Source organism: Lagopus leucura, unplaced genomic scaffold, assembly GCF_019238085.1.
Source record: "Lagopus leucura isolate 7727_CA_CO unplaced genomic scaffold, USGS_WTPT01 Super-Scaffold_100004, whole genome shotgun sequence".
Classification (NCBI taxonomy): domain Eukaryota; kingdom Metazoa; phylum Chordata; class Aves; order Galliformes; family Phasianidae; genus Lagopus; species Lagopus leucura.
Window position 1 is genome coordinate 34,534,162 of NW_024962264.1, and position 26,822 is coordinate 34,560,983.

The following is a 26,822-nucleotide window of genomic DNA, read 5'->3' on the forward strand; positions in this document are numbered from 1 at the left end:
TTGAAAGAAGTAATATGTAGTTTGCTCTACAAACTTGCCTTATTAGAAGGGCAATACTGTTCACTAAGATATACGGGCACAGTCCCACAGATGGTTCTAACTTTGCAGCCAAAATGTAAAGTATGTGCACTCTTCTTATACGCTCCATTTAAAATGTTAAAATATGTGGTTTGGAAGCAGACACTTAAGCATAAGTAACTGCTTAATCCGCTTGCAAATAAGATACAAGTGGTTATCATGCTAAAAATATGCTTACAGTGGAATTAGCAAAGGGTTAGCAGACTAATTCCAACACTACATATGAAATAGTTTGTTGCTACAGTATATCATTGCATGCATTCAAGCAGCTTTGCCATACTGTTATTAAATCCCTGGTCAGGATTCTTAACATTGTTGGGAAAAAACAACCCACTAATAAAAAGGTATCAAATTAATAAAATAATAAATTAATTTTACGTATCTATACTCAATAAACTGACACTGGATTCAGTTTCAAAATAGCTTTCACGTAAACTTCTTGGACGGATTTTGTAGTTGACCTCTGGATATGGGAGTCAGAAGAAATAGTAAGTTCACTTTACAGTCTAGAGAAGACTGACAAAGCTGAAAGGATCATGTAACAGTTATACACATGCTAGTGTCTGTCAAAATCTCGTCTGCAGGCAACATCAAGCTTTACTAATAGCCTTTTTTATTATCAACTTTTAAGAGCAGTACCATGGCTTTGATTTTAGATGATGCAAATAATAGCACAAAATTTTTGCTGTAAACAGAAACCCACAGGATTCATTTAGATATGTGCAAGCAACCTGGTTTGTTGTTTTTTGTTTGTTTGTTTGTGTGTTTTTTTCTTTGTTAATATTCCACAGATTGCCTCTTAGTGTGTATGAGAAAGCCAGCAGAATTCAGCATTTTCTGGAAATAAAAGTATTTTTAATTGGACAAAGTCATTAAATTATTTCAGAGTGGAAGTCTACTAAACAAAGTTATTCAGCACAGTTAAGGTATGGCTTTAATCTTGGCTCATTACCAGGAGTGTTGCATTACCCTGGAAAATTATATAAAGCAAGAATTGTTTAGAAGACAGAAAGTTAAAAAACTGCAGACTGAAGCTCTAACTACGTTTTCTAATGCAATCTAAATTCTGAGATGATGTTTCAAGTTACAAAGCATATCCTCAGGCAGTGCAAATGATTAGATGGGATGTACTTACTTGCGTGCCTTGCCCTGTGCTTGAGAGGTCTGTGATCCCTTTCCGAGTGCTGGTTGTCTTCTCCCTGCTCTGTGCCTTCTGATGAGATTGCAAAGGAGGGGAGAGAAGGAGGTGCTTCTGACTGCCCTCCTTCCACTTGAGAATCAACACACCCCCTTTCAGCCAGAGACTTGGGTGCTTCTTTTTCTCTGTCTGAACAGTCTAGGATCACCTCCACCCTGGGGATAGATGGAGCTGCACTTTGGATCATCTTGACCTCTTTGCTACTAGAAAACTGGACTACTTTGCTTGACCACTGGATGTTGCCCTCTTTTACACTCAGGGGAATTGCGATTACAGGGTTGGTCCCGTCTTCTTGTACACTGAGTCCTCTTCCTGAAGGGGTGCATTTTTCTGCCCCTAAGAGAGTCACAGCAGGAGTGTTGGTACTCTTGTGACCATCATTTGAGAGGGATAACTGCAACTCAACCATATTGCCTGGCCTTCTTTCTTCTATCTTCCCTCTGAAAACAGATTCATCAGTCACAAGCGCTTTGGAGGTGCCTATCACTTTAGGAGTAATTCTGTGACTTTGTGTGGTCTCTTGTTTCATTTCAGAAAAGTGTATGTTGCTTTCTCCTGCTCCCTGGTGAGTCTCACTGTATATCTCTGTGATGCACAAGTCTCCATGGGGTATCTCTTTGGCTGTATTAATCTGCAGTGTAGTGCTCTCCCTATAGTCCTCATTTTTTACGTTATCGTGCTTTCCATTTTCTCTTTCAGCACTCAAAGTTTCATTTATTCCACTGGAGGATCTGCACATACATAAATAAGTAATTCAAGATATTAAGCTGCTGTAAGTACAGTAATTGTGTAAACACAATTGCAAAGAAAAACAATTTCTGTATAGTATTTCCCCCCCCTCTGTTAATTGTACCTGCTAGCAGGACCATTTAAGGAGAAGAATTTTCCCAGAATGCAGAAGTCTCAAAACATCTATGAATACTTCAAAATTCTTCAAGTTAGCAGTTCAGTAAGAGGAAAAGTGAAATGCTTTCTCAGACACATTTCTGTTATAATGATTCTACTGAGACTTCTTGGACAATGCTTCATATTTCACATGTGCATGAGAAAATTAACTTCGCATGACACCAGAACAGTGCCTAATTTTTGGCACTGTGGCTACTACCCCAGCTGTTTTAGGCACCATACTCACACATAGTTGCTGTAGCAAATAGTTTACTCTCTAAGGAATAAACTACGGGATGAGAATAAGAAGGAGAGACAGAGAAAGCCAGGGAGGGGGAGGGAATGGATACTTAAAATACACATTCGAAGAATTCCTGTGAGGATCATAATCCAAATATACGATGGAATAATTAAAACATTCTGGCCCTATTTTGGTGGTCCAACAAGAAAAGTTAGTGAAGCCATGCAACATTTTCTAGTTAAAGGGAAAATGTATTCCTGATTGTCAAATGTTGCCGTGTCTTTACTAAGTCTGCAACATACTTCAGAGTAACTCCCATGAACTATTCATTCCCCTGGACTTGGCTGTTTTACTGAATTTAGGATTCCCAGCTTGCTCTTTCAATACTCTGGGCCGTAATGACAAATTGCAGTATGCTATTAAGGCTTTCTGTTGACTAGAAGGTAGCAAAACACATTTTCAAATGAGAGGAGTGATAGGTATTCTCAGTAAAGTACTCAGATCAAGTATTACAGTGATTTCTGAAATCAAAAGCAAGTCCCAAGTATTTTGGAAGTTTGGAACCACTCTACAAAGAAAAGCTGGAAGAAGAGATAGAAGAAATAAATCTGTCAGTATATAGAAGAAACTTCAATAACACTTGCATTTTTGGCCATGTGGTATACTGTTTGTAGAAGTCTTGATCTGCCTCAAATAGCACAAAATGTGTAACATCCATTACACCACATGTGGAGCTACGTAATGGTCAGACAGATTTTGATTTAGGGAGCTCCTTGTGAGTGTTGCTGGATTCCATCATATTATGTTATTTGGATGATCAATTGCACTGCTTTTAACTACAGATAAATTACAGAAATCCATAAACATTTCCATGTAGGATATAAGACTGGGGGATGGGTCAGCTAAATGTTAGCCTTTATTGGTAGCTGAGTGATTGTGTGAGAGGAAAAGATTTCCACCTTAAAAGGCCCTTGCTACTTATGGATATACTTCTACTCTATATAGACATAAATGTGTGTCCATGTGTCAAGAGGCAGAGTACTTGGTCTGATCTCTTAATTGTCATTTATGATTTTATTTGGACAAATTATTACTTCTATTTCATGTCTTTACAGTTCACTGTAGGAACAACACCCCTTGTATAATTCCAGGAAGGAAGCAAAATTCATAGAGTCAGCACAGCAGGATTTGTCTCAGAGCCATGTTTTACTCCCTACATATTTCATTTAGGTATGCATTGAGCATGCTCCCTGCTTCCCCTAGAAAATTTTCTTTCTAGACTCAGCTGAAGCTCAGGAGTTGCTAATGCTGATGTGAAAAGAGCAGGGGAGCATGGCTGGCACCACTCAGTAAGATGTTCCCCAACATGGTATCTGGAGGGTATTTGCCCTGCAAACCAAAGATTTTCTGGGCACTGCTGGTCAGTAACTGTAGCTTACAGATTAGAAAAACTTCTGTACATCAAAGCCCAAGTAGCATCTTAAAACCTGATTTAAAAGCTATTTTTTCTCCTGGTGAGTTCAGTAAGAACAGAGTCAGGTCAATGATGAAAGCTTTTGAAAATCTGATCTTTTGTGCACATAGTTCAGGAACAGTAAGAAGCTTTCCAAGAAGAAATCATAGAATCATAGAATTGCTCAGATTAGAAAAGACCTTAAAGATCATCGAGTCCAACTGCAACCTGACCATCCTACCCTAACTCTAACAACCCTCCACTAAATCATGTCCCTGAGCACCACATCCAAACGGTTTTAAAACACATCCAGGGATGGTGACTCAACCACCTCCGTGGGGAGCCTATTCCAGTGCTTAACAACCCTTTCTGTAAAGAAGTTTTTCCTGATACCCAACCTAACCTTACCCTGGTGCAACTTGAGGCCATTTCCCCTCGTCCTGTCATCTGTCACCAGTGAAAGGAGACCAACCCTGCTCTCGCTGTAAGCACCTTTCAGATATTGGAAGAAGGCAATAAGGTCTCCCCTCAGCCTCCTTTTCCCCAAACTAAACAACCCTAGTTCCCTCAGTTGCTCCTCATTGGGCATATTCTCCAAGCCCTTCACAAGCCTTGTTGCCCTTCTTTGGACCTGCCCTAGCACCTCAATTTCCTTTCTGTGGTGAGGTGCCCGAAACTGAACACAGTACTTGAGGTGAGGCCTCACCAGTGCCAAGTACAGGGGCAGGATGACTTCCCTAGTCCTGCTCACCACACCATTCCTGATACAAGCCAGGATGCCATTGCCTTCTTGGCCACCTGGGCACACTGCTGGCTCAAATTCAGCCAACTGTCCACCAAGGTCCCTTTCCATCATGCAGCTTTCCAGCCGCTCCTTCCCAAGCCTGTATGGTTGCCTGGGGTTGTTGTGACCAAAATGCAGGACCCGACATTGGCCCTATTGAAACTCATACAGTTTACCTTGGCCTACTGATCCAGACTATCCAGGTCCCCCTGTAGTGCCTTTTTCTGGCAGATCAGCACTCCCTCCCAACTTGATGTCATCTGCAAACTTACTGACGGTGCATTCGATCCCCTCGTGAAGATCATTGATAAAGAAGCTGAATAGGAATGGCCCCAGAACCGAGCCCTGGGAGACACCGCTCATGACTAGCTGGCAACTGGATTTAACGAAGAGTTTCTTTCGGCCTGGCCATCCAGCCAGTGTTTCACCCAGCAGAGGGTATGCCCATCCAAACTGTGGGCAGCCAGCTTCTCCGCAGGGATGTAGTGGGGTACAGTGTTAAAGACTTCACTGAAGTCCAGATAGACACATTGACAGCCTTACCTTTATCGACTAAGCTGGTCAGTGTGTCATAGAGCAAAATCAGGTTTGTCAAACAGGATCTACCATTCATAAACCCATGCTGACTGAGCCTGATTCCCTGATAGACCTTCAGTTGGTCTATGATGGCTCCCAGCATTATTCATTCCATAACTTTCCCTGGCACCGAGGTGAGACTGATAGGTCTGTAGCTACCAGGATCATCTTTCCGGCCCTATTTGAAGATGGGTATCACATTTGCCAGTCTCCAACCTGCGGGGACATCCCCAATTAGCCAGGACTGTTGAAGGATGATGGAGAGTGGCTTGGCAGCCACATCCCCAACTCCCTCAGCACTCTAGGGTGCAGTCCATCTGGTCCCATGGACTTGTGAGCAGGTCCAAAATCATCTAATCACAAATCATTCAGGGCCTGTTCTGTTCCTTATCCCTAATTCTCAGTATAAGGGGCTGTATGCCCAGGGAGTAACTAGTCTTACTATTAAAGACTGAGGCAAAGACGGCATTAAGTACCTCAGCCTTATCCTGATCTTTGGTCACCATGTTGCCTTTGGCATCTAACAAGGGATGGCTTTTCTACCAGCAAGAGAAGCTCAGATGCAGAGATCACTGTTGGAAAGCCACTTTAATTAGGCATTAGTCCTTTCTTATGATTCCTGGTCTTTTCTTGAGATGGCTAACAAGTGGCTCCTTGTGGAAAAATGACTTGATTCTCATTGCTCTGAGTGTGCTAAGGCACTTACTGAAAAATCCTTCTGGTGGTAATACTAAGAGGGATATTACCTACAAAAGTGGTTGCAAAGGAGGAGAAGGGTTTCAGTTTAATCTTCCCCACCAGATAAGATACTGACACAAAGTGCTGGGAATTGGGAGATGAGCTGACAAGAAGTAATTCTCAGATTCTCATAGTGAATTCCATTAAAAATTTCAGAACACTGTTGAGCAACCGCAATTTTCTTAAAATTTCTGAGAGGCACAGAGTTTCATTCCATGAAACAGTGGTCCTTAACACTTTGGCTCAGCTCTAATTTTCAGGAAATGTCTTATTGTTTACCATACATTCAAGAAGAAGCAATTGAGTGAGTAGATATTCTGCCACTTTGAGCTGGAGCGTAATGGGACCTTCAGACCAATTGAAATGTCACTGAAGGAGCAGCAACAGCCAGGAGTCAAAGCATATGGAGGTATTTGTATGGCTGCAGAGAAGGCAGCTGGTTAACCACAAATATCATTTTTACAAGTGCATTTATTGTTGTCATCTGATGAATTAAAAACAGGAATGTAGTTACCACACAAGGAACACTCAAATGATATGCTACTGAACCAGAAATGAGCTACATAACATGTAGAAAATAAGCTATAATGCTCAGCTGTCATTGTTCCCCTGATCTCATCACATTGATACAATGCTTAGCCCTGAACAAGATGCACAGGCAGGCCGTGCAAAATGTCTGTTATGAATAAAATGAATATTCCTTCAGAGCATTTTGTTTTGAAGGCAGATAGTGACTTCGAACTACTACGCACTTTGGAATTTTCCCTTGCGCAGGTTGCAGAAAACATGGAGAAATGTCACTTGCTTTTTTAGACTTCCTTGGTAATAATAGGGAAGCTTTTTTGTAGCAGTCTCTTCAGCCTTTCCAATGATGCTGTTAGCTGTTGTGAGGAATCCTGACCCTGTCTGTCCTCCTGCTCCTGCCTTTGTGAGAGCAGATACGGAGGACTACAGTAATTCTGGAGGCAGCTACAGGTCCCTACATGGAAGAAAAAAGTGTCAGGTCTTTTCTTGCTCTTCTTAACCGTGCTGAAGGCAATACAGACTTCATCTTGTCTGAATGCACAATTCGGTGAGCACGTGTTCACTATCAGTGGTTCTGAACACAAGATAGTATATATTAAGTTGATGATCATTATAGGACTGAACTTGTAGATGCACTGATGAGCAGTCTTCTGGCTTCCTTGTAAATCTACATGGAAGTTCTCTATTGTAAGATGCTCTAAGCATTTTTGAAGAAAAATGAACTTCACTGTCACTTTTGTAAGTGGAGAATCTGAGACCCAGAAAGACGTAAGTGACTTTCCCTGCCTCATTTAGTGGAGTGATATTATCCACAAAAACATAATTCATGATTTCCAGGCCCTCTCTCTGTCCTAGCTGCTACACATGCTACCCAAGAAGACCATTTGCCATGTCACCATCAATGCATATCTGTCTAACACACTTTCTCCATCTATACAGCTTTTGTTTATTATATTCCTCACTTCCCTATCTGTGGGGAATAACAACACTTCGCTACTTCAAAGGAGTGGAAAGAATAATTGAACTCAAGACTCTGCAGTGTGCAAATATGGTAGTGGACTCCTTTTAAGTACCAAATATTGTTAATAAGAAATACAACTGTTATGTTTGGAAACTCTACCCTTCTGTGTATAAACTGTGCCATTTGAATTCTGTACATTAATTCCTTCAAATATACTGTCCTCCCTCTCTTTTCAGTGCAGACAAACAGAATGAAAGACACAAACAGTAGGACTATCAGAAGCTCACATTGTATATCTGCAAAATAATTGCATTCAACACCAACATTTTCTATGTGGTATGCTGAACAGAATTGCACCAAAGTATTCTGAGCATTCCTGTACCTCTTGATAAGCATCTGCAGGACGTCAGTCAAGCTTTCCATCAGAACGATAACTTCAGCGTAGGTTAAGTCTCCACAGGGTTTGCCATTGATAGACACCACCTCATCCCCCTCACACAGGCCAGCCTTAGCTGCTTTGCTTTTGTTGCGAACCTATGAGTCAAAAACAAAATTCCATATTGCACATTTAATGTTCATTTGAAAGCAGCAGGAAATATGTCCCCAACTTAACTTTGTACAAAAAAAAAAAAAAAAAAAACAAACAAACAAACAAAAACAAACAAAAAAACCACACACAGAAGCTAGGGACAGCAGTCAGTTAGCATCTATCAGAAAGGCAAAAATCTCATTAGCTTCTCCCAGAATGGAAGACTGCTAAGCCAAGATTTCAAAAGAAGAATATATAACTTCAGGCTGTTTGGGCAGAATTTCAGTATCTGCTTGCTGTTAAAGCTACAGGTTTACAAATTCCTGGTATATTGGACACTTTTCCTTAGATGCTCAACTAAAGGTTTAGTTGCCAAATTATATGGCTGAAGAATGGCTGAAGATCCTAAATCCATGTTTAGTCATCTGAATAAGTTCTCTGATTTAATAAAGATTAAGATTCCTGTTATGGTTTAACCTCTCCCATTAAGTACTCATTCAAGAATCTACACTGTTTGTTTTTTCCTGTTTCACTCTTTTTTTCCACTGGCAGCATGTTATAGCTTATCATAGTTTTTATATAACAAAACCTAGACAGCTTCAACACCACTCACATTATACCCACAGTTGACTACTAGTTTTAAAGTACATATTTGGCAAACAGTACATTATATTAACCAGAATGCTTGCAGGAGTACTTTACTATGACTTATACTCTTATAAGGGCATTCGATGGTTTAAGATGTTATCCAGTCTGTTATGAGGGTGAATAAAATCATCAGAGCTTTTGCTTGGAATTTTTTTTAGAAGTAGCATAGATCTACCACACTTAAGGCAGCAGAGTCAATCTCTGTTGACTCGAGAAGAGCACATTCTCATATATACTGGACTTGAGGGTGACGTATTCCCATGGACTTATAGAATTATCCCTGGTATCCTAACAGGCCACTAGACTAGTGCCTAGGAAGCATTTCTGAAGGCTGTTCTGAAGTTTCTTGGAGTCCGAACAATGTGTGGAATAAGTGAGATTGCACTTTTTTTTTTTTTTTTTTTTTTTCCCCCTGTGGTGGGGCCATAGATCTTTGTTGTTTCAATTTAAGCATATCTGTATGTCATATTATGGCTTTTTGAGCAGTGAAAAAACAGATGGCTCATGCATACAGAAGCTGGTTACTACCTTGCAGAGGAGTTAACATTTACAAATATGGAGTGGTATGCTGCTATGTTTATCTTCCCCTAGGCAAGAGCATAAACATCCTTGTACTTTGGGAAGAAATGGCAGTTTAGATAGTGTTTAGTATTTTACTTTATATATGAGCTAGGATTTTGGTTGATTTTTTGTTGCTGTTTTTTGAAATAGGCAGGTATACTATTAAAATTGTACAAGGCCTGTATGTAAATATTTAATGTGTACGCTAAGAAGAATTTAGAATGGCTTTTTTTCAAAAGACACAGCAACATGTGAATACAGAAATAATGTAAGATGATACCAACAAATGTGAGAAGAAAACTTGTTTCTGTTTCTTTATTAAGTGCCTGAGAATTTGGGATTAGTCTGCCACAGATTATCTTTGCAACTGTCTCAGAAGAGAAATTGTTACCCATTATTCCATACTTTCAGTGATGTATGTCAAAAAGAGAAAGTTCAAATGTACAGTGTTAATATATCTCTGTCAATTATTGGACAGCGCAGATGGTTTCATTATTTCTAATAGTCTCCTAGGTAGCATTCAAAGAAAATAGAGACACTGAAGTTTTTTTTACTGTTCTTGAAAGGGCCCCTTAGTCCATTTTGCTCCCTGTTGAATTCTTGAAAGATCACAAGCTGTGAGATACTTGGGCCTATATAGGAGAACTCAGCACTGGCTATGCTGGAAAAAAATTGCTGTAAGTCATTATTTTTCATGATCTGGTATCTTCATGATCAGTTCATATGCATATTAGAGCAAATTTTCTCTCATTATTTTATTTCCAGGTTTATCTGCATACATCAAACCTTTAACATGATTTTACCATGACAAGATCACGCTGCACATGCTGTACCTGTTAATGGTTCTCCTGACTGTATGTCAGCTTTTTCCCCAACCTCAAGATAACATCAGTGTTATCTTCTTTTTGGGGTTTCTGTTGGAGAAATAAAAGGGGAAGGTGAACTACAGCACCTTTTATAGTGAATTGTAGCAGATTAATGGTAGAGTGGAAAAGTACCATCATTTTAGTCTCAGAGTAGGACCAGACTACTCAGCTAAACATAGACCTCCTTACCAGACACCCTTGATTGTTTCGGGTGATTTTTTGTTCAAAGAGATTCTTCCTATGTTGCACTGCAGCCCAGGCCTTTCCAGTTACTTGTTGCTTCTTTCTGCTTTGGGCTGGACTTTTCTTTGGGAGGGAAAGGTGGGGCTTTTTTACCCTAAAATTTGTGAATGGGATCTACTAAAAAAATTTTCTTGATTTTTCAGTGCTTGCAGTGCTGAGCCTGTAACACTTGTGCTGAACCTGTCTAGACAACAGTTGCTCCTGGGGAATGTTGAAGCACTTCAGACTTGTTTTTTTACTTTTCTGCTCCTGTCTCGGCCAGGACTTTTTATTATTGAAGTTTATACTGTATATTATATATAGTATAGTACTACAGAGGGCCGATCTGAGAGTTATGCATCCTGTTATATTATGTTGGCCCATGATGTCAGAGGGAGGAGGTGATGGTATGACAGTAGATGTCGAACCCTCTCACCAATATTCTGTTACATGTTGTTGCAGTGTGACAGATGACAGCAAAGTAGCAATCTGAGAAAATGGCATCCAATATGGAAGTGTGTATGGAGCAAAGGTCTATCACTGAATTTCTCCATGAGGAAAAAATTGCATCTACTGACATTCACTGATACTTGCTGAGTGTTGATGGAGACCAAATAGTGGCTGTGAGCACAATGAGGTGGTGTGCTTCAGCAGTGGTGACATCGGCTGTGGGTCATCTCCACTAATGCAGATTGTTACAAGTGCAGCACGCAGGCTCTTGTTCATACCTGGTGAAAATGCATAGCTAACGTTGGGCCTCTGCTGAGAAACAGTGTTCTGTAGCTGATGGTTTGCGCTATCAAATAAAGTTATTGTGCTCTTTGTATCTATAGTAATTTCCGTGGAAATAAATAAGAAGCATTACTTTTGGAGGAACCTATGTGAACTATAGTATTACATATAATACAGTATTAGCATATGATTTGTATAGTAATATAGTAATATTGTTCAATATATTATTATTTATTACTCAAGTTGTATATAGTGCAGTGATTAAATTGCTTTATTTTTCTTTTAAATTACAGTTTTTCCAGTGAAGTGGCAATGAAGTCTGGTGGAGGGTTTCTCATTCCCCTCACCTGGCACCTCATCACCCCTCATCATGGGGGTGGGGCTTGGGCTGTTACCAGCATGTTCAGGATCGTCTGTCCTGGAGCTGGAAACTGTAAGTAAGATTTTGGGAAGATCTTGACTGACAGAAACTTGACTTAATACAAGATTATTAGTCTGAAAGGCTGATAGCAGAAAATACATTTATCTCTTTTTCCTTCGCTTGTTGGGGAAAAAAATAAGTGGCACAGCAGCACCAGGAAGGAAAAAGACAAAGCACAGGTCCCACTGAGATGGGGTTGTGGGTCTTTATGTAGTAATGTACTGGTGAGAGGTAACATCTCAGAGGCACTTTCTTCTCAGTGGAAGAAAGCACGCTGTGTTAGCTAACTCTGGGTTTGTGGTAGCTGTGGCATGCTGATAGGTCTGGGGCAGTCCTTGGTGCTTGTAGCCAGCAGTAGTTAGTCACTTTCTTATCCAATGAAAGATGAATAAGCAAAGGGAATACACTGTGACTATTTTTGCTGTAGTATGTGGTAAAGGGGAGGTTTTGTAGAGAAAGCTAATGCAGGGTGCCTTATAGCATTTTTACTTTAGACAAACTCTAGTCTCGTTATATGGCCTGCAGACCCCTTGCCTAACTATTGTGTATTAGATGTGCTCCTTTCATTTTATCTGAAACCAGTTCAGTTTATACAACTCAAAAGCGTTCCACATTGCAAATCAACATGTGGTAAAGGATAGCAGGGAAACATGCTGCAAAAAATCTAGCCCTGATGAAGCTAAATTAGATTCACCTGTTATTTACTGTGGGCTGCAGGTGGATGCATAGAAAGCAATTTGGGCTCAAATTACCAGCTGACAGTCTTGGTTGTGTATCTGAGTCCTGTAGTGTGCAGATCAAAGAGTTGAGGTATGCTGAATCTGATAATAACGTCATTGGATTGTAGCGTATCATAAGGTAATTACATGTGAGGACACTCAGTAGTTCTTTCAGTTGCCCTAATACAAAATGTAGTAGAAGATTTCATAATCTTGTTTTTACCAGTGACTTCTTATAAGAGTATATCTAAATCTTATTCTGGTGTGCTTTTGGGATTACAGTTCTGTATCTTAGAGAATCTAAATTAGGTGCTTCAGCTGTAGCCTGACTGAACCTTTTTTCTGAATGAGAAAATAAGCAATCTGGGCATGAACATAATTCTTTTACTCTCTACCTTTATTTTTATTAAGTATGCTTTTTGTGGCTTTAAAACACACATATGTTTGCATAGAGATATCCTCAATTTAAAGCGAGCTTTCTGAAACTTAAATTATTTTCACGGCATTCTACTGATCATTTTCCAGTTTGTCTGCAGGAAACAGATAACAAAACAGAAAATATTGCCCTTGGATGTAGTGGAAGTGCACTTCTCCCCTATTGACTATCTTTTTCTCATGCACATGGCATTGGTTTTTTTATTTTTTTATTTTTTTATTTTTTATTTTTTTATTTTATACTTTCCAGAAGTTATATTCCTCATTAACTGATCAGCTTCTTATTAGTCATAAAGTTCAGGATCAGGAATCAAAGGCATAGCACTTAAGAAACAGAATGAAAAAGCACTTCATCTATTTTATTATTATCTCCACAGCAAAGACAGAGGCTTGAAATCATATTTAAATATATTTAAAAGTTGTCTATCAGTCTAATAGAATTAACAATGTACAATATTTTCTTAGGAAGCAGAAGCACTGAGTGGCACAATTACTAGTGTGTTAGTGGTTCTAGTAGTATGAAATTAAGAAATTCAATATTAAGCTATAAATGCACTTAATTCCAGTACTGATTATCAAAAATTTGGGCCTAGGACTTTGTTTTACTTTGTTTATACAACATGGAAGTCTTTTAGACCAAAAAAGTAAGCTTTAGTTAGCAAAATTTTTTGAGACAGAAACATCTATACGGTAACTTAAGCCTACCTGATAATGGGTTTGGGATTTTATTCTAAACAAAGGGGCCTGATATTTTTAGCAGGCCAGAGTTCAAGCTTATAGGTCAGATCTTAAGCACATATGCCATTGAGATAGCATGGTGTCACACTAATGGTGCAGACAAGACTGAGATGTCTTGTCTTTGTAGAGATACTCAGTGTATGGATTATGAAAATCCATAATGGCTACATAAACTGTATTCTTATAAAAAATATCTTTAGATGGCATATCAAATGTCAGTGTTTTCATTAGCCATACCTGTATCTGAGTTTTGAGTCTGCTGCACGACATGGCTCAAACCAGTTGTATCTGCACTGCCTGAAGGTAAGTTTATATTAAGTTTATAACATTCCCCCTCACTTCTGCATTGAATTTCCTCACTAGATGAGCCAGTTTCTTTCAGATTCAATCACAGAAAAAGCCATCATAAGAAGCCTTTGGGCAGGGCAAATTCAGTAAGAGTATGAGATCCAAACTCCTGGTCCTGCTAACCTCTCTGAAATCGTGGGCATGCAGTAAGGGTGCTTGTTTCTAGAGCATGTTAGATGTTAAAGTTGGAATGCTGTGACTTTAGGTAGTACAAATCATCCAGTTTCCTGCATGTTATAATTCACTGAGTCCTATTTTTTGAGAATATATGTAGAATTTGTACCATAAGACTAGTGAGATCATGCAAAAGTCTGTTAAATAATTGGGTTGAACAAAAGTACTGCTAACTATCTCATGAATGTTTTTGAATAATTAAGTATCTTTGGTTTGCAAGATAAGCACTGAAATATTACCTATCACCAAATTCTTTCCAATAGTCAGGTGCAGGGGAACTGATTTGTTACAGCTTGAACTGATGACTGAGCACCTGGTGGAGGGGGTGACTGGCCCAGAAAGCATAGCTGCAAGCAATTCACCTGTGCTTCCCATGTGACTGGAAGGGGTGGCCCCTGTGTGTATCCCTCCCTGGTCTCATTTAAGGGCTAGTTTTCAAAGGGAGGAGGCCTCCTGTTTGAAAGCGGCTTCCTGAGAAGAATTGTTCTGTAGCTAGAAACCCTCTTTGCTCATCAGGTGAGTCATTTCTTTATGTGACTTTTGATATTTCTAAATAGGCTTAAACAGTCCCTTGATGTAGGAGAACTGTTGGATCATAGCCTGAATTGATGACTGAGCGCCCAACAGAGGCTGGCCCAGGTGCTGACAATTTACCTGTGCTTTCCATGTGATTGGGAGGGCTGGAGCCTGGTCTCCCACCAACCCCCTGTTGGGCTCATTTAAGGATTAGGCTCTGGAGGGAAAGTGTCTCCTGACTGCTTCCCGAGACAGAATGTTCTACAGCCAGAGACCCTCATCACCATCTTGGTGAGTCAACTTTTTTCCTGTATGTGACTATTGGTGCTCTCAATTATACCAAGAAGGTGTTCTGGTAATTCCAGGAGGTGGGGCAGGGTACTGCTTTTCAAGCTCATAGAAGTGCTGCAATAGGATTGTCTCTAGAAAAGTTGAATGATGTTATAGGATTATGCTAGTTTGTGGCAAAGTATGTGACATAGGATGTTACGCTATGTTAAATGAAGGCACTTCTTAACTTTATAACTTTATAATCAGTCTAGTTGCCTGAAAGGTTCTGGGTTCATCTACCAACCCATAGCTCAAACAAAATATTAATTAAGATTTAGTCATGTATAAATGCATGGGTCAAACTTATAGAGAATGCAGGATATATGATCTGATTATTGATTTACTTGTTGTACAGCTGTCTCCAATTAGTCCTTCTGTTGCTTTTTGTGTTTGAGGTTCAGTGTACTTTTAAACAGGTTACCTCTGCTGGTGCAGATGGTTACAAGCACAGCATGTAGGCTCTTGTTCATCACTGGTGAAAATTTGCTGATGTTGGTGCCTATGTTGAGGAATAGTGTTTTGTAAACGAGAGTTTGAGCTCTCAGAGATAGTGTTACTGTGCTGTTTGTATCTGCAGTAGCTTCTATGGAAATAAATAGAAAGCATTACTTTTAAAGGGCCTATGTAGGCAAAGGTTCACTTTTCCTCATGGTTTCTTTGACAAATGCAGAAGAATCAATTTGTTTGGTACAGCTTACAGGCTGTTGTCAGAGTTAAATAAAATGTTTGACCATCTAAATCTTGACCAAGTCCTTGTGACTTTTGGAGCCAGAGAGCTGACTAATCTCAGTGAAAAGAAAAGCTTGCTCAAATTCCCAAAACTCATGCACTAGTGTATCATCTTGCTAGTCGTTCTCTGGCTTGCCGTTCTCTGGCAGAAATTCAAAAATAGCAGCTGAAGAAGGGATGAGATAATGATCTCTGAAATATTGATCTGGTATGCTGGCGACACAGCAGATTTCCCAATAGCAAGCTTGGGTACAGCACTTGACGTTCTTACTCATTTTGCACAACAGTTCTAGCATATAGCCTGCCTAGCTATGGATTATACTTTCACTGGGGTGTACTATTCTGTACTAAGTACCTCGTGTCAAAATTAAAATGTTTATTTTCTTTTTCATTAGTGCTGTGTATGACTTGGTAAATATGTGACAAGAGAAATGCCACCTCAGTAGTGTGGCTTTTCTTTTCCTGCTCTGTTTTCCTTGTTGCCCTGCTTAAATGGTGACTGACTGAATGCTTTCTGGCTTCTTAAATCTTTAATCAACTTTTGTTTTTTTTCTTGAGCATTGTAGCTGTGTTCTTTTTATTTTCTTCCTTGTGTTCCCCATGTGCAGAGGAAGAATTGGATTGTCAGTGCTTCTTTATTGGGTTCTTTGTTATATAGCTAGCATCAAAATTCTTTTCCATTCAGTGTATCTTTTGGTCTGGAAAAAGAACTTCTATGGTGAGTCTTGACTAACAAGAGGCTAATATGGTTGTGTACCTTTGAGAAATGTCTATATCAATCACTACAGAGCAGTTGGTAATAAGAATAAAAGCACTACAACATACTGTGCTTATGGTAAGCATACCTTCTGCATAATCTTGATATGAACTTGTCACTGATACAGCAGTTCCACTGCCATGTATTTGCACCATTAGTATGATTTAAAGACCATAGGCTAGGTGTTTCCAGCAGAAAAAGCATCTCATTTCCTATTCTAAAATTGCAATCAAAAGGCAGGTAAATGAAAGGTAAATACAAAAATCTGCTACCTGAAAGTAGGCATCATATGATGATAGTAAGATAGAACTTGAATGTTTGTACACAGTTACAAAGAGAACAACTTTTCTAGCATAGGCTCATCTCAGCTGGGAGAAGAAACTAAAAACTTGTGTACTTCCATGTCTGAAATTCCGTTTCTTTAGAAAGACAGTATCTTTTATTTCCTGTGATTGTGAGGGAATGGGAATTACAGGGTGTATGCTTCCTCTTTGCTCAACTGAGTCTTGATATCGTATATCAACTAAAAAAATTTTAGTTCATTCTGTGGAGTTTGTATATCATCCATCACTGTAATAAAGATGCGCAAGATATCTGCAGAACTAGAGTTGGGATAACTGTATGAGAAAGATATTGAACAGGCGTGCCTGACCCATGCCAGAAACTGCGAGCCTCTCAAAGAAAAGTTGCAGGTCCTTAGAGACAAATGGAGGAAAACAAAGAGGAGACAGAAACTGAGTGCTGCAGTCAGGAGACTATTCTTGGTGTTAAAATACATTTGTGTGGCTTTAACTGTCAACTAGAATGAGTACATACTGTTAAGCGTTTTAGGAATGAGCTGTTTGAAATTTCTCAGGCAAAATCTGTGGTGCCAAGGCAAGTCCCTTAGATAAAGCATGTTACATCAACATGATTATGTTTCCTTGATGGAGTTAATCTTGCCGAGAGACAGCTCAAGTATGTGGTCCTCTATTGAGCAACCCTTCATAGTTGTTAATTGCATGCTCATGATTCTTTGAGTCACTCTTCAGGCTGCTCCATTAACACAGAGCTTATACCAGAACATACAACTGCTGTGTTTATACTTCTAAAATACAGTTGAAACACTCAATTTTTCTAGGCTTCTGACACTGAGGACTATTTTCTGACAATGAAAATCAACATTAGGTATCCAGAGGCCTGTTGAGGCAGTATTCAAAACTTCTATAAATAACTTAAAGAGCAGAAGCTCTTACTGCTTTTGCAGCCTTATCATGTATGAAATTTGCTGATGTGGATGCTGGTTTTTTTCCAATTATATGTAACTGTGGAACCAAGGTTCCAGACTCAGGGTTAAAGGAACAGCTCAAACTAGTATTTTTGCTGTAATGAATAAGGACATCAAATGGCAAAAGAACATTCCTCCTGGAGAGGGGTTTATGGCTGGCACAGCCTCAGAGCTTAACACTGCATTCATAAACTGGCTTACTGATTGCCCCGTTCCAGTACTGGAGACTTCATTAAGAGCTGGGCTCCTCCAAGCTGTACTGTTTTGGCTAATAGTTGATAACTTTAAGCTGCAAAATGCAGGATAAAATTTGTTTTCATTTACCTGTGGTGGAGATTGGACGGGCCAGCAGTTAGTGGTGACTGAATTTGAGGTTAAGGGCTCCACAGCCATTAAAATTGTTAGTAGCGCTGATACTGTGGTCAATGCTGGTACCAACTTACTGTCTCTGGCTAATGGAACATTATTACCAAGAGGTTCTAACTTGAGGGCAAGTTGGCATTGATTTTTAACTATATTCTGTACAATTGGACAAGAGAGCAAAGCAGTGTTCAGACGGAGCAAGCTGGCATTCATCCATCATGAAATGAGTGGTTCCAGCTTTGGCTGGACTACTCTGTTGGTTTTTGTGAAGTCTAGAGCTGTTGTCTTCCTTGAGAGAACTGAAGCTGCTTTGTAAGTTTCAGCTACAGCTAGCTTTCCTGCACCTGGAAATATGTAAAATAAGCTTTATAATGTAGAATTTCTGAGAATCGTTTGTGAATGAGATTTGAGGAAGATTTGCAGGTCTCATCTGTGGTGGTGACAGAGCATGTATAGCTATTAAACTGGGTCTGATAATAGGTAATATTCCTGCAGTACACCATTTATCTGATTTCAACCAGACACCTGGACAGCAACAGAGGGTACATCATCTCAGGAACATCTTTGGGAGATTCAGACCACTTTTGGCATTTCTGTGTATCAAAAGTAGTAAAGAGAAAAGGCACAAGAGAATAGCCTGTTATCCTCTAGAATGCTGTCTAGCACTATGATAGGAATAGTGTGAAATCAATATGTCTTAAGGAAGAATGGTGAGGTGGGAGGGAAGGAGCTTGCTGGAAGTCTTTGTGCTTTGTTTAGTTTAGACCGCGGGGTTTTTGTAATTTGATGTTTTTTCCTATGATCTGCCTTTCCGACTAAGCAATGGGGAGGGGGGGAAAAACTACTTGGAGGGGGCATGGGGAACTGGCCTATTAATTAGTGACATACAGGCCATAAATCCATCCTGCTACCAGGCAAATGAGCCACTCGGCTACTAGTGTGTGCTTTGTCAAACCCACTCATTCCTAGCTTCATATCCTGTATCAGTTACAGTCCAATGTGGCTACCCTGTCTCATTTTCATTTCATTGGTCATCTGCCCAAATTCTATTGAAGTAGGGGGAGGGGAAACAGGCTGAAAGAGGAAGGAGCGAAGGTTTTCATTACAAATGTGGGTAGTAGACAACATATTGAATCCTTAGAGCAAAACTAGTCCAGTGGCAGTTATAATGAAGTCATTATTCAGTCTCATCAGTTCATTTCCAGATATGGTTTTGTGGCAACCTCTTAACATTATATCATGAGCTTGGAAAGATACAAGTATGGTATATATGATCACCTGTTCAAAAGGAACAGCGAAGGCAGTAAGAAGAAACAAATGCTGTCTTGCAGGTTTCTGTTTCAGTGAGGGCTGTAGCTATCCCTGCCAGTGATGTCAAGATTATACTGAAAAGTGTGTCCCATGAGGTATTTCTTGCTACTTGTCTCACTGCCTTGGTAGCAATTCAGTCAGCACCAAAAGGATCGTGAAGAGGTAAGCAGAAGCTCTGCTTCGCTTCCAGTGGAGGAGCAACAGCAGTGCATTTATTAAGAAAGCTTTCTGTTTGTACAGTGCTTTGTTCAATTGGGCCACATCTCAAATTGTAAGGCGTGGGGGCTTTTGGAATTTCCTTAAGTGCAAATGAATTAGATTGTTCATAGAAACCCAATAACGTGTGCTTCTAATAAATGCAGCATCTAGGTAATTTAAACATTTATTTTAATGTGCACAAATTGAGGACCAGTGCCTACTCTTAAAAGGAAAGCACAGAGCTCCAACTCGCTGGAGAAGTTTGAATCAGACAGTGGCTCAAAGTCAGCTAAGAATTCTATGCAGAAAGCACTGCAGTTGCTATTACTTTAGGTCATTTTTTAGCTTTAAAAATAAAAAAAGCACACAAACTCTGTCACTGGTCTGCTATGTTATTTAGTGTCCTTCATGCTTTGGGTGTGATGTTTTGAAATAACTTTTCAAGACAAAGCAGTAACAGACCTATTCATCTTATTGTTTACAAATGAAAGCTCTACAAATCCAGGTGAATTTTCTGAATGCCAGTACATTCTCAAAATATGTTCATATAGATGCCTTCCAGTGTCATATGCCTGCTATCCTGGACAGCTTCTGGTGACTCATCAGGCAGCTGAGATGTTCATCAGCCTTATCTCTCTCTTGTGACTCAAATAAAGCTGGCTGAGACAGCAGAAGTGATGGCTCAGGAAGTGTGTGGACACCAAGAATATGCATGCCTACCAGAGGAGGTCAGTCATCCTCCAGTTTGCCCTCTACAGAGGAGGCAAGGCTTCTGTATTTGTGCAGGAGGCCCAGATAGTGGAGAAAATGGTGGATGGGGATTCCCAAGTATTATTTCAAGATCCTACAGGGAACTACAAGACAGATGCCCTCTGTGGACTTTGCCACTCATCTGATAACAACACTGAGTGTGTTATTTAGGCCTGTGCTTTCAATTAATTTGGCCTATTCCTAATTAGGAATGGAAATTTACTCATCTGAGTTTTCTTTTTTATTCAAACTTTACCTTAGTTTAATTCAGTCAAGCTTTAAAATCGTAGTTGAATTGATCAAGTCCTCACATAAAATTCTTCCTTCTTCAGTGGCTTGTTTATGTGGCTTTAACCCAAAATAATTATGAAAAATAGAGTGCGTATGTCTATTGCAATTATTTACTTTGGCACCATCTCCTTGAACCTATTTGTTAACTTGTGCATGTGTCATAAAATTGACACGGAGATTAGTATTCATTGACTGCCTTTCAGCTCTTAATAAAATACCACGTAAGGCTGTGTACCAGAATTCCAGCATGGGGCCAAATGGAGGAAAAATGCATTATCTTGCAGTGAATGCATGAGACTTTCTATAGAACTGAAGACTGGAAGACTGTCGCATAGTCATGTCTGAGCAAGTCTGATAGAGGTGCTGAGCTCTGTTTAATGCTCCTGGATTTAACGCTCTGAGGAATCAGACTTACTCCTACAATCTCCAGTTTAGGCATGTTGGCAAAGCTGATGACTTTTAATTTCTCTCTCTTTCGTAAGAGCAATCTGTCAGCATTTTCAGAAGCTCAACCAAGAGGATTTGTGTTCCTTCTGCCCTTTCCTTTCTTTATTTTTTCCCAAGGGGGATGTCTGCTTGAGAACTGGAAAATCTGCGATGCTGACATATGAGATTTGTCTGCTTGTTTTCATCTGCCCTTCTGTCCTCAGTGCAAGTGTTGGGCTAAACTCAGGGTATCTTGCCCAGTCAGGCAGTCTGGGAACGTTTGGCAGTTGTGTATGAGGGCAGAGGGAGGGGGAAAGAAAGGGTGTTATCTTGCAGAGCTGTAAATCCTGCACCTTTTGCCAGTGCTGCTTTTTTTTTTCTTTTTATTGCTTCAAAGAAGCTATTGCTGCAGCAGCCCTGGCTGCAAACAAAATCTTTTATCCAAAGTTCACAACAGGACAGGTTGCACATGTTGCATATTTGTGGGACACTTGTAGATATACAGAGTGGCTTTCCAAAAGCTTCAGCTTGAAATGCAGCAGTTTCCACGTTGCCTGGCACTTCAGTGTCAAAGAGATTTCTATTTTTAGGGAGATATTCTACTCAAAGAGCTATATAAGGCCGTGCTGGGGAGATCATTAGTGTTTTAATAATATATATGTTTTGATAATATATGAGAATACACTGAGGGATGAAAAAAAAACAAACCTGATTTGTCTATGTAAAACTGAAAAAAAAGAAAGGTACTCAGATTTTTGATATCTTGTATGGGGAGGGGTAATAGAGATCAAAGGTTTAGATCTAATATTTGGGTTTTAATGCTACTCAGAACATCTCTCAGGTTCTTGAAAATATCATTATAGCCATTAAAAATGATGAGGAGGGCTCTTTATCACAACTGATGATGCAAGAGGGAAGGAATGGTTCCAAGCATGGTCTGGTGCCAAAAAGCAACTTAGTGTGCAAGCAGATGACAGCACTGGGAAAATACAGCAGATTGGTGTCATGTCCCTCATGAGGAAGTAGGTAGAACTGGGTGTTATGAATTCAGTCTTTCTAACTTATAGTTTCCTTGGTTATCCAGAGTACAAAATGCACCTAAGCTGATTGTATGCTGAAGAAAAGCCAAGCAGTCTGGTGAGGTAAGAGTAGCTGTTGCAGTTAAATGAGAATAAAGGAAGAGTCTGAAATTCAGGCATTAAGCATGGCTTGCTAGACAGCCTTCTACTGAAGCTCATTTCTTCCTGCTTGCTGTAGAATAATTCAGCAAACACATAACTGTGTTACCTTTAGTACCTAATTCTATTATGAATAGATAGTAAAAAGGATCTGAACAGAATTTCTTTAAACTGTTCTCAATAAACTTTCTCAGTGTTGCTTCTGCTGCTGTTCGGCTGCAGGAAATAACTTGTTTGTAAAGCAAGGGAGGCCTTCAGGTCTGGTGGAGCCTTCAGAGGCAGTCCAGGTAAAATTGGTTTTAGCAGCTGTCGCAAATGTTAGCGCAGCACTTGAGGCCAAAATGACTTTGAGTGAGGACTAGATAAGGTAGCAGTGCTAATTTAAGGACTCTGGGTCTGTGTTTGCTGCAGTCCAACATGGCTCATAACATGAATTCTAAATAGAGACAGAAGCAAGCAGATTTTAGTCTTAACTTGCCTTGGCTTTATGCTTTTGTTTTTATGTTGTGTAGCTAGCTGTGGTGTAACTTGTTGGGCTCTGGGTGAATAAAATTATGGAGAGCTAGATTATCTGAATTGTGCATGAACAGAGCATAGCAACTGGAAATGATGCCTGCACTCCAGAAAAAGCAGAAGGCAAGACAAGGCAGACTGGTGTGAGGCAAAACAATTGCCAAATAGTTCATACTTGGAATTTTGTTATCTACCTAAAACACTGAACTGGGAACAGCAAGAGAAACAATACTCTCTGCTTTTCAAATTCTTTTGAATAAGCTGGCGTGCCAGTCTTGGCTTATTAAAGGTATGAGAAGGAGTTAAAAGTAAATTGCGAAGCTACGTTCCGGTCAAACTTTTGCATGTGACTGCCTTTGCAGCTGATTTCGCCTTCATTGGTGAAATCTGCTTCATGTACGATCTATATTGTTTTTTGAATATTGGGCAGGAACAGAAGGATTGAATGGCCCTACTAACGTTTCGTTATGTTGGAAGTATAGGAACTGCGCTTGAAGGAGAAATTAGCGATCAGCTAGCTGGGAGGAGGGAGGTGAGCGGTAACAGGTCCCTGTGCTTTCTAGCAAAGCAACGCTGCCCCTTAGTGGCTGAGTTGTCGGCCACATCGTAAAAAGAATGCCATCCGTATAACTTGAATGTTCTTCATAGCGTAAATGCGCCACAACCGAACTCTGTTACTTTATCACCAGGGCATCTAGAAGCCAGAGGTTAGCAATAAAAATTTTCAGGTACTTAAATTAATTGTTGTTGCATGATAAACTTCAGTAATTTGGTCGTACCTTTTACTATATGGTTCTGATGAAGACCTTTTGCAATGTCTCAATTGTTTCCAGAATGCTACATCAGAAATTAGCTCCTCATCCTTCTCCACCTGTGCGGAAGCTCTTAACTCTGCAGTGAGCTGAAAATGTTTAATCTCCTTCCTGTGAAGTGCTTCTATATGTTCCCTTGCCTGACTGAGAAAGCACCCAAAGAATATTCCCATGGTAGTCTCCTCTTCCTTCCAAAATGTCATCAGCACTGCTGGCTTGCCCTGCAGTGAAGACATGTTCCTAATTTGATCCAGTTTGCAGCTGTCTTGGAGAGGAATCCCAAGCTGCCCCTCCCCAGTTCCTGAACAGTCTCCTTCTAGAGCTAAACAAATCTTTACGATGTCTCCTGAATAATGATTGGTTAAGGTTATAGAAATTAATTCAGATTGCTGTTGACTATGCAGTTCACATGGCAGTGGACTTTATACTTTCCTTTTTATTAATAAGCGCCTCAATTTTATGATATTGAGAATTTTTAAATGTACATCTGGTCAGTCAGTTGTGTGAATATATTCTCAGTTAACTTTGTTAGTGTCGTTTCCACTACTTTATGCTCTGTGCAATACTATTCTGCACTCAATTTGTTTTCATTTCCTTATCTGTCATACAAAGAAGACTAGAACTGCTTACTGCTACATAATTTGATGAGCACTAACAGCTTAGAAACAAATATCACATCATCCTTGCATTTTTTTTAAATTTAAAACACACATTGATATCATGCAGATGCCTAAACCAACGTAACAATAAAGGTATATGAGCTCCTAGCTTAACTTTTAGATCACAGAAAGGGAAGTTTTAAGTGGGTTAAGTTCTTTTTGTTTCTTTGCAGTGAAGTGTATAACCTTTCAATGGCCAAGTTTATTTTCCTATATCAGATGGGTATATTGAGAGAGTTGAAGTAGAGGTGAAAACAAAGCAGACATGACTTGAAATCTTAGTCCTCATTGACTGAACATCTAAAATTGTAAGTTCTAGCTTTGTAGGATATGTGTGAAGTCATTTGAATGGGCTTTCTGTTGTGTTTTGTTTTGTTTTTTTTTTAATCTGTTTTTATTTGCAGATACTTATTTGATACTAACTTCAAGATTTGGTTAAATACAATTAGAAACTTTTTCTGAAGTGTTTTCTTAAACTTTTATGTCTGTCTTCCATATGTCTCTAAATAAGCACACTTCTCTTTTTAGTTCATAGTATTCTCATGACTGGCAGTAAAATATTCTGTAAAATTAAAGGAAAAAAAGCATTTAAAGTTCATAATGAGGGAGGTGGGAACCCAGTCAAACCCAGTCCGCTCTTTGGGACTTCTGAAAATAGCAGCATTTCTTGTGAAATACTGCTGTAAGAGGCAAATAAGATTCAGCAAAGGCAAAATAAGAGGCAAAATAAGCATCAGCATAATGCTGTAAACATTACATTACAGAACCATTGTGCTGTAAGTTATGATTGTACAGTGTTTTGATCAGGCCTCCTCTAAATAGTTAAGGTTAAATCAGCCACAGAAAATGCAGAGTTATAGGAAACAGCTGTCATGTGTGCATGCGTGTAAACCTGAATTTAGTTAAACACAGAAATTTGCTTGGAAAACCACTCACTTCCAAAATATTTATAAACATATTAGTAATCTTAGAAATATTTTCTGTTTATGTGTTTTAGAAAAAGAAATCGTAGTATTTATTGAGAATCCAAAACAGAATGCATGAACCAAACTGAGGAAAAACAATGAAACTGATAGAAAATATTAAGTCATTATTTGTCTATTAGAGTACATCAGAGTACGGAAAAAATGAACTGTCCAAGCAAAGCTTGCAATTCCTTCATTAATTTAATATTAATACAGAATGAATAAATTATTTAAGATTGTGATCGATATAATATAGGCAGATGATAATTTAAAAAGAAATTTGGGGGGTCCAGATATGACCATGGACTGGAAGGAGTTGTACTATCCTGTTACCAGGATGGTGAAGTTCAAAACCTTCTACAATCTCTTTGAATTAACTAGCCAGTCTACAAAGGAGTCATAGAATGGTTTGTGCTTGAAGGGACCTCAAGGATGATGAAGCTCCATCCCCTCTGCTGCAGGCAGGGCCACCAACCTCCATATCTAATACTAGACCAGGCTGCCCAGGGCCCCATTCAACCTGGCCTTGAACACCTCCAGGGATGTACTCAGGTTTTTATGACACTGGTCTAATGAGTGTATTACTCAATGTCTTTATACTTGGTGGTCTCGTTATGCCCAGACTGTAGCAGCTCCCGTTTCTCAAGTATTCACCCTTTCAAATTTCTTCTCTCAGAGTGAATGAAGATTTCTGGTAATTTCTTGGATAGTCTGAGTGTTTCTTTCAAGAGCAGAAGAGTCTTTTTGGGTTTGGATTAAGGATGTTGTTTTTTTTTTTCTATACTGTTCTCACAGATTTCACAGATTTGCAGTGTCTGACATCAGTGTGATCTTCAATGACTTCCTTCTGGCAGTGTATGTTTGTTCGTCATGCTTGTTGTTAAAAATGAAATATATAGACATCATATATAATGACCACAGGGTAAATGTGGGAGTGTGTATGTCTTTCACCTTACTGTTCTTGCTTTCCTGTGATATGGAAAAATATTATGATAAAAGTTGTATGGGATTATCATGAGGTATATGCATAAAACCACAGCTAACACTATTAAAACAGTACTTTAACTACTAACACTATCTTTAGTCTTACAGAAGCCATTTAAGTATAGTAACTGACTGCTATATAGTAGTTAGAAAAACCATACGTCAGAACTATACTCACGGGATATATTCTGAGATCTTACTGAAAAGCTGACTTTCTTGTTCAGCCATGCAAATACTGAACATTTGGACAGAGCATCATAATTTTCTTAAATTAAGGAAGCTGCTGTATTTTTATTATGAGAACCACATTACATCTTTGAGAGTGCCAAAATGAAAATGGCAGTAACGATTGCGTGTAAGCGATCATGGTCATGATGATTTTAGTCACAGTGTGTTCACTGTATGTTAATGTGTATTTTTTTAAAAAAAGCATCAATGTATGAATTTCTATACTAGAGGTCTGGATGCAGATATGTATGCTGTAATTGAAGTAAGGACAATAACTGATCTCGACTGAACTCTTTTAAAAGATCTTGTGACAATATAGATAGTTGAAGTAGCTGATAGTGGTAATGAATGTGGCTGAAATTCACCTTCGCCAGCCACATGAACAAGCTGAGATACAGACTAAAGTCTAAGGAAGAGACTATGTGTCTTGTTAAAGTAGTAAAGATAACAATTAGAGAAAGAAAGACTTATAACTACTAAATAGGGAATGGACAATGTTCAGTATGGGCAAATGAAGAGGATTTTCCAAAATAGTCTGAATGTGGCTGATTAAGCAGGCTGGCAAAATCAGTGAGGACTTCCAGATTTTATTTACTTGTAGTGAAATATGTGTAGTTCTGTTGCTTTCTAAACGCACAAAGCCAGGCCTCAGTGTAATCCCAAAGATTACTGTTTCTCTGGTCTCCCTCTTCACCATCAGTTTATCTTGACAA

At 39.3% G+C, this 26,822-nt stretch overlaps 2 protein-coding genes across 3 annotated transcripts in view; one reads left to right on the forward strand and one right to left on the reverse strand.

Annotated features, from left to right (window-relative positions):
- SYNPO2 (synaptopodin 2) overlaps window positions 1–26,822 on the reverse strand; it is an 87,051-nt gene that overhangs the window by 22,861 nt on the left and 37,368 nt on the right. For both annotated transcript variants that reach the window (XM_042870415.1, XM_042870416.1), the window contains exons 2-3: window positions 7,822–7,973; window positions 1,214–2,007 (exon numbers count right to left, since the gene is read on the reverse strand). In XM_042870415.1, the coding sequence (XP_042726349.1) occupies window positions 1,214–2,007; window positions 7,822–7,973 (946 nt within the window). The remainder of the gene's footprint in view (window positions 1–1,213; window positions 2,008–7,821; window positions 7,974–26,822) is intronic.
- The window catches only part of SEC24D (SEC24 homolog D, COPII coat complex component), a 116,689-nt gene continuing 101,171 nt past the window's right edge, over window positions 11,305–26,822 (forward strand). Inside the window, exon 1 of the mRNA XM_042870420.1 lies at window positions 11,305–11,430. The gene's annotated coding sequence lies outside the window, so the exon portion shown is untranslated. The remainder of the gene's footprint in view (window positions 11,431–26,822) is intronic.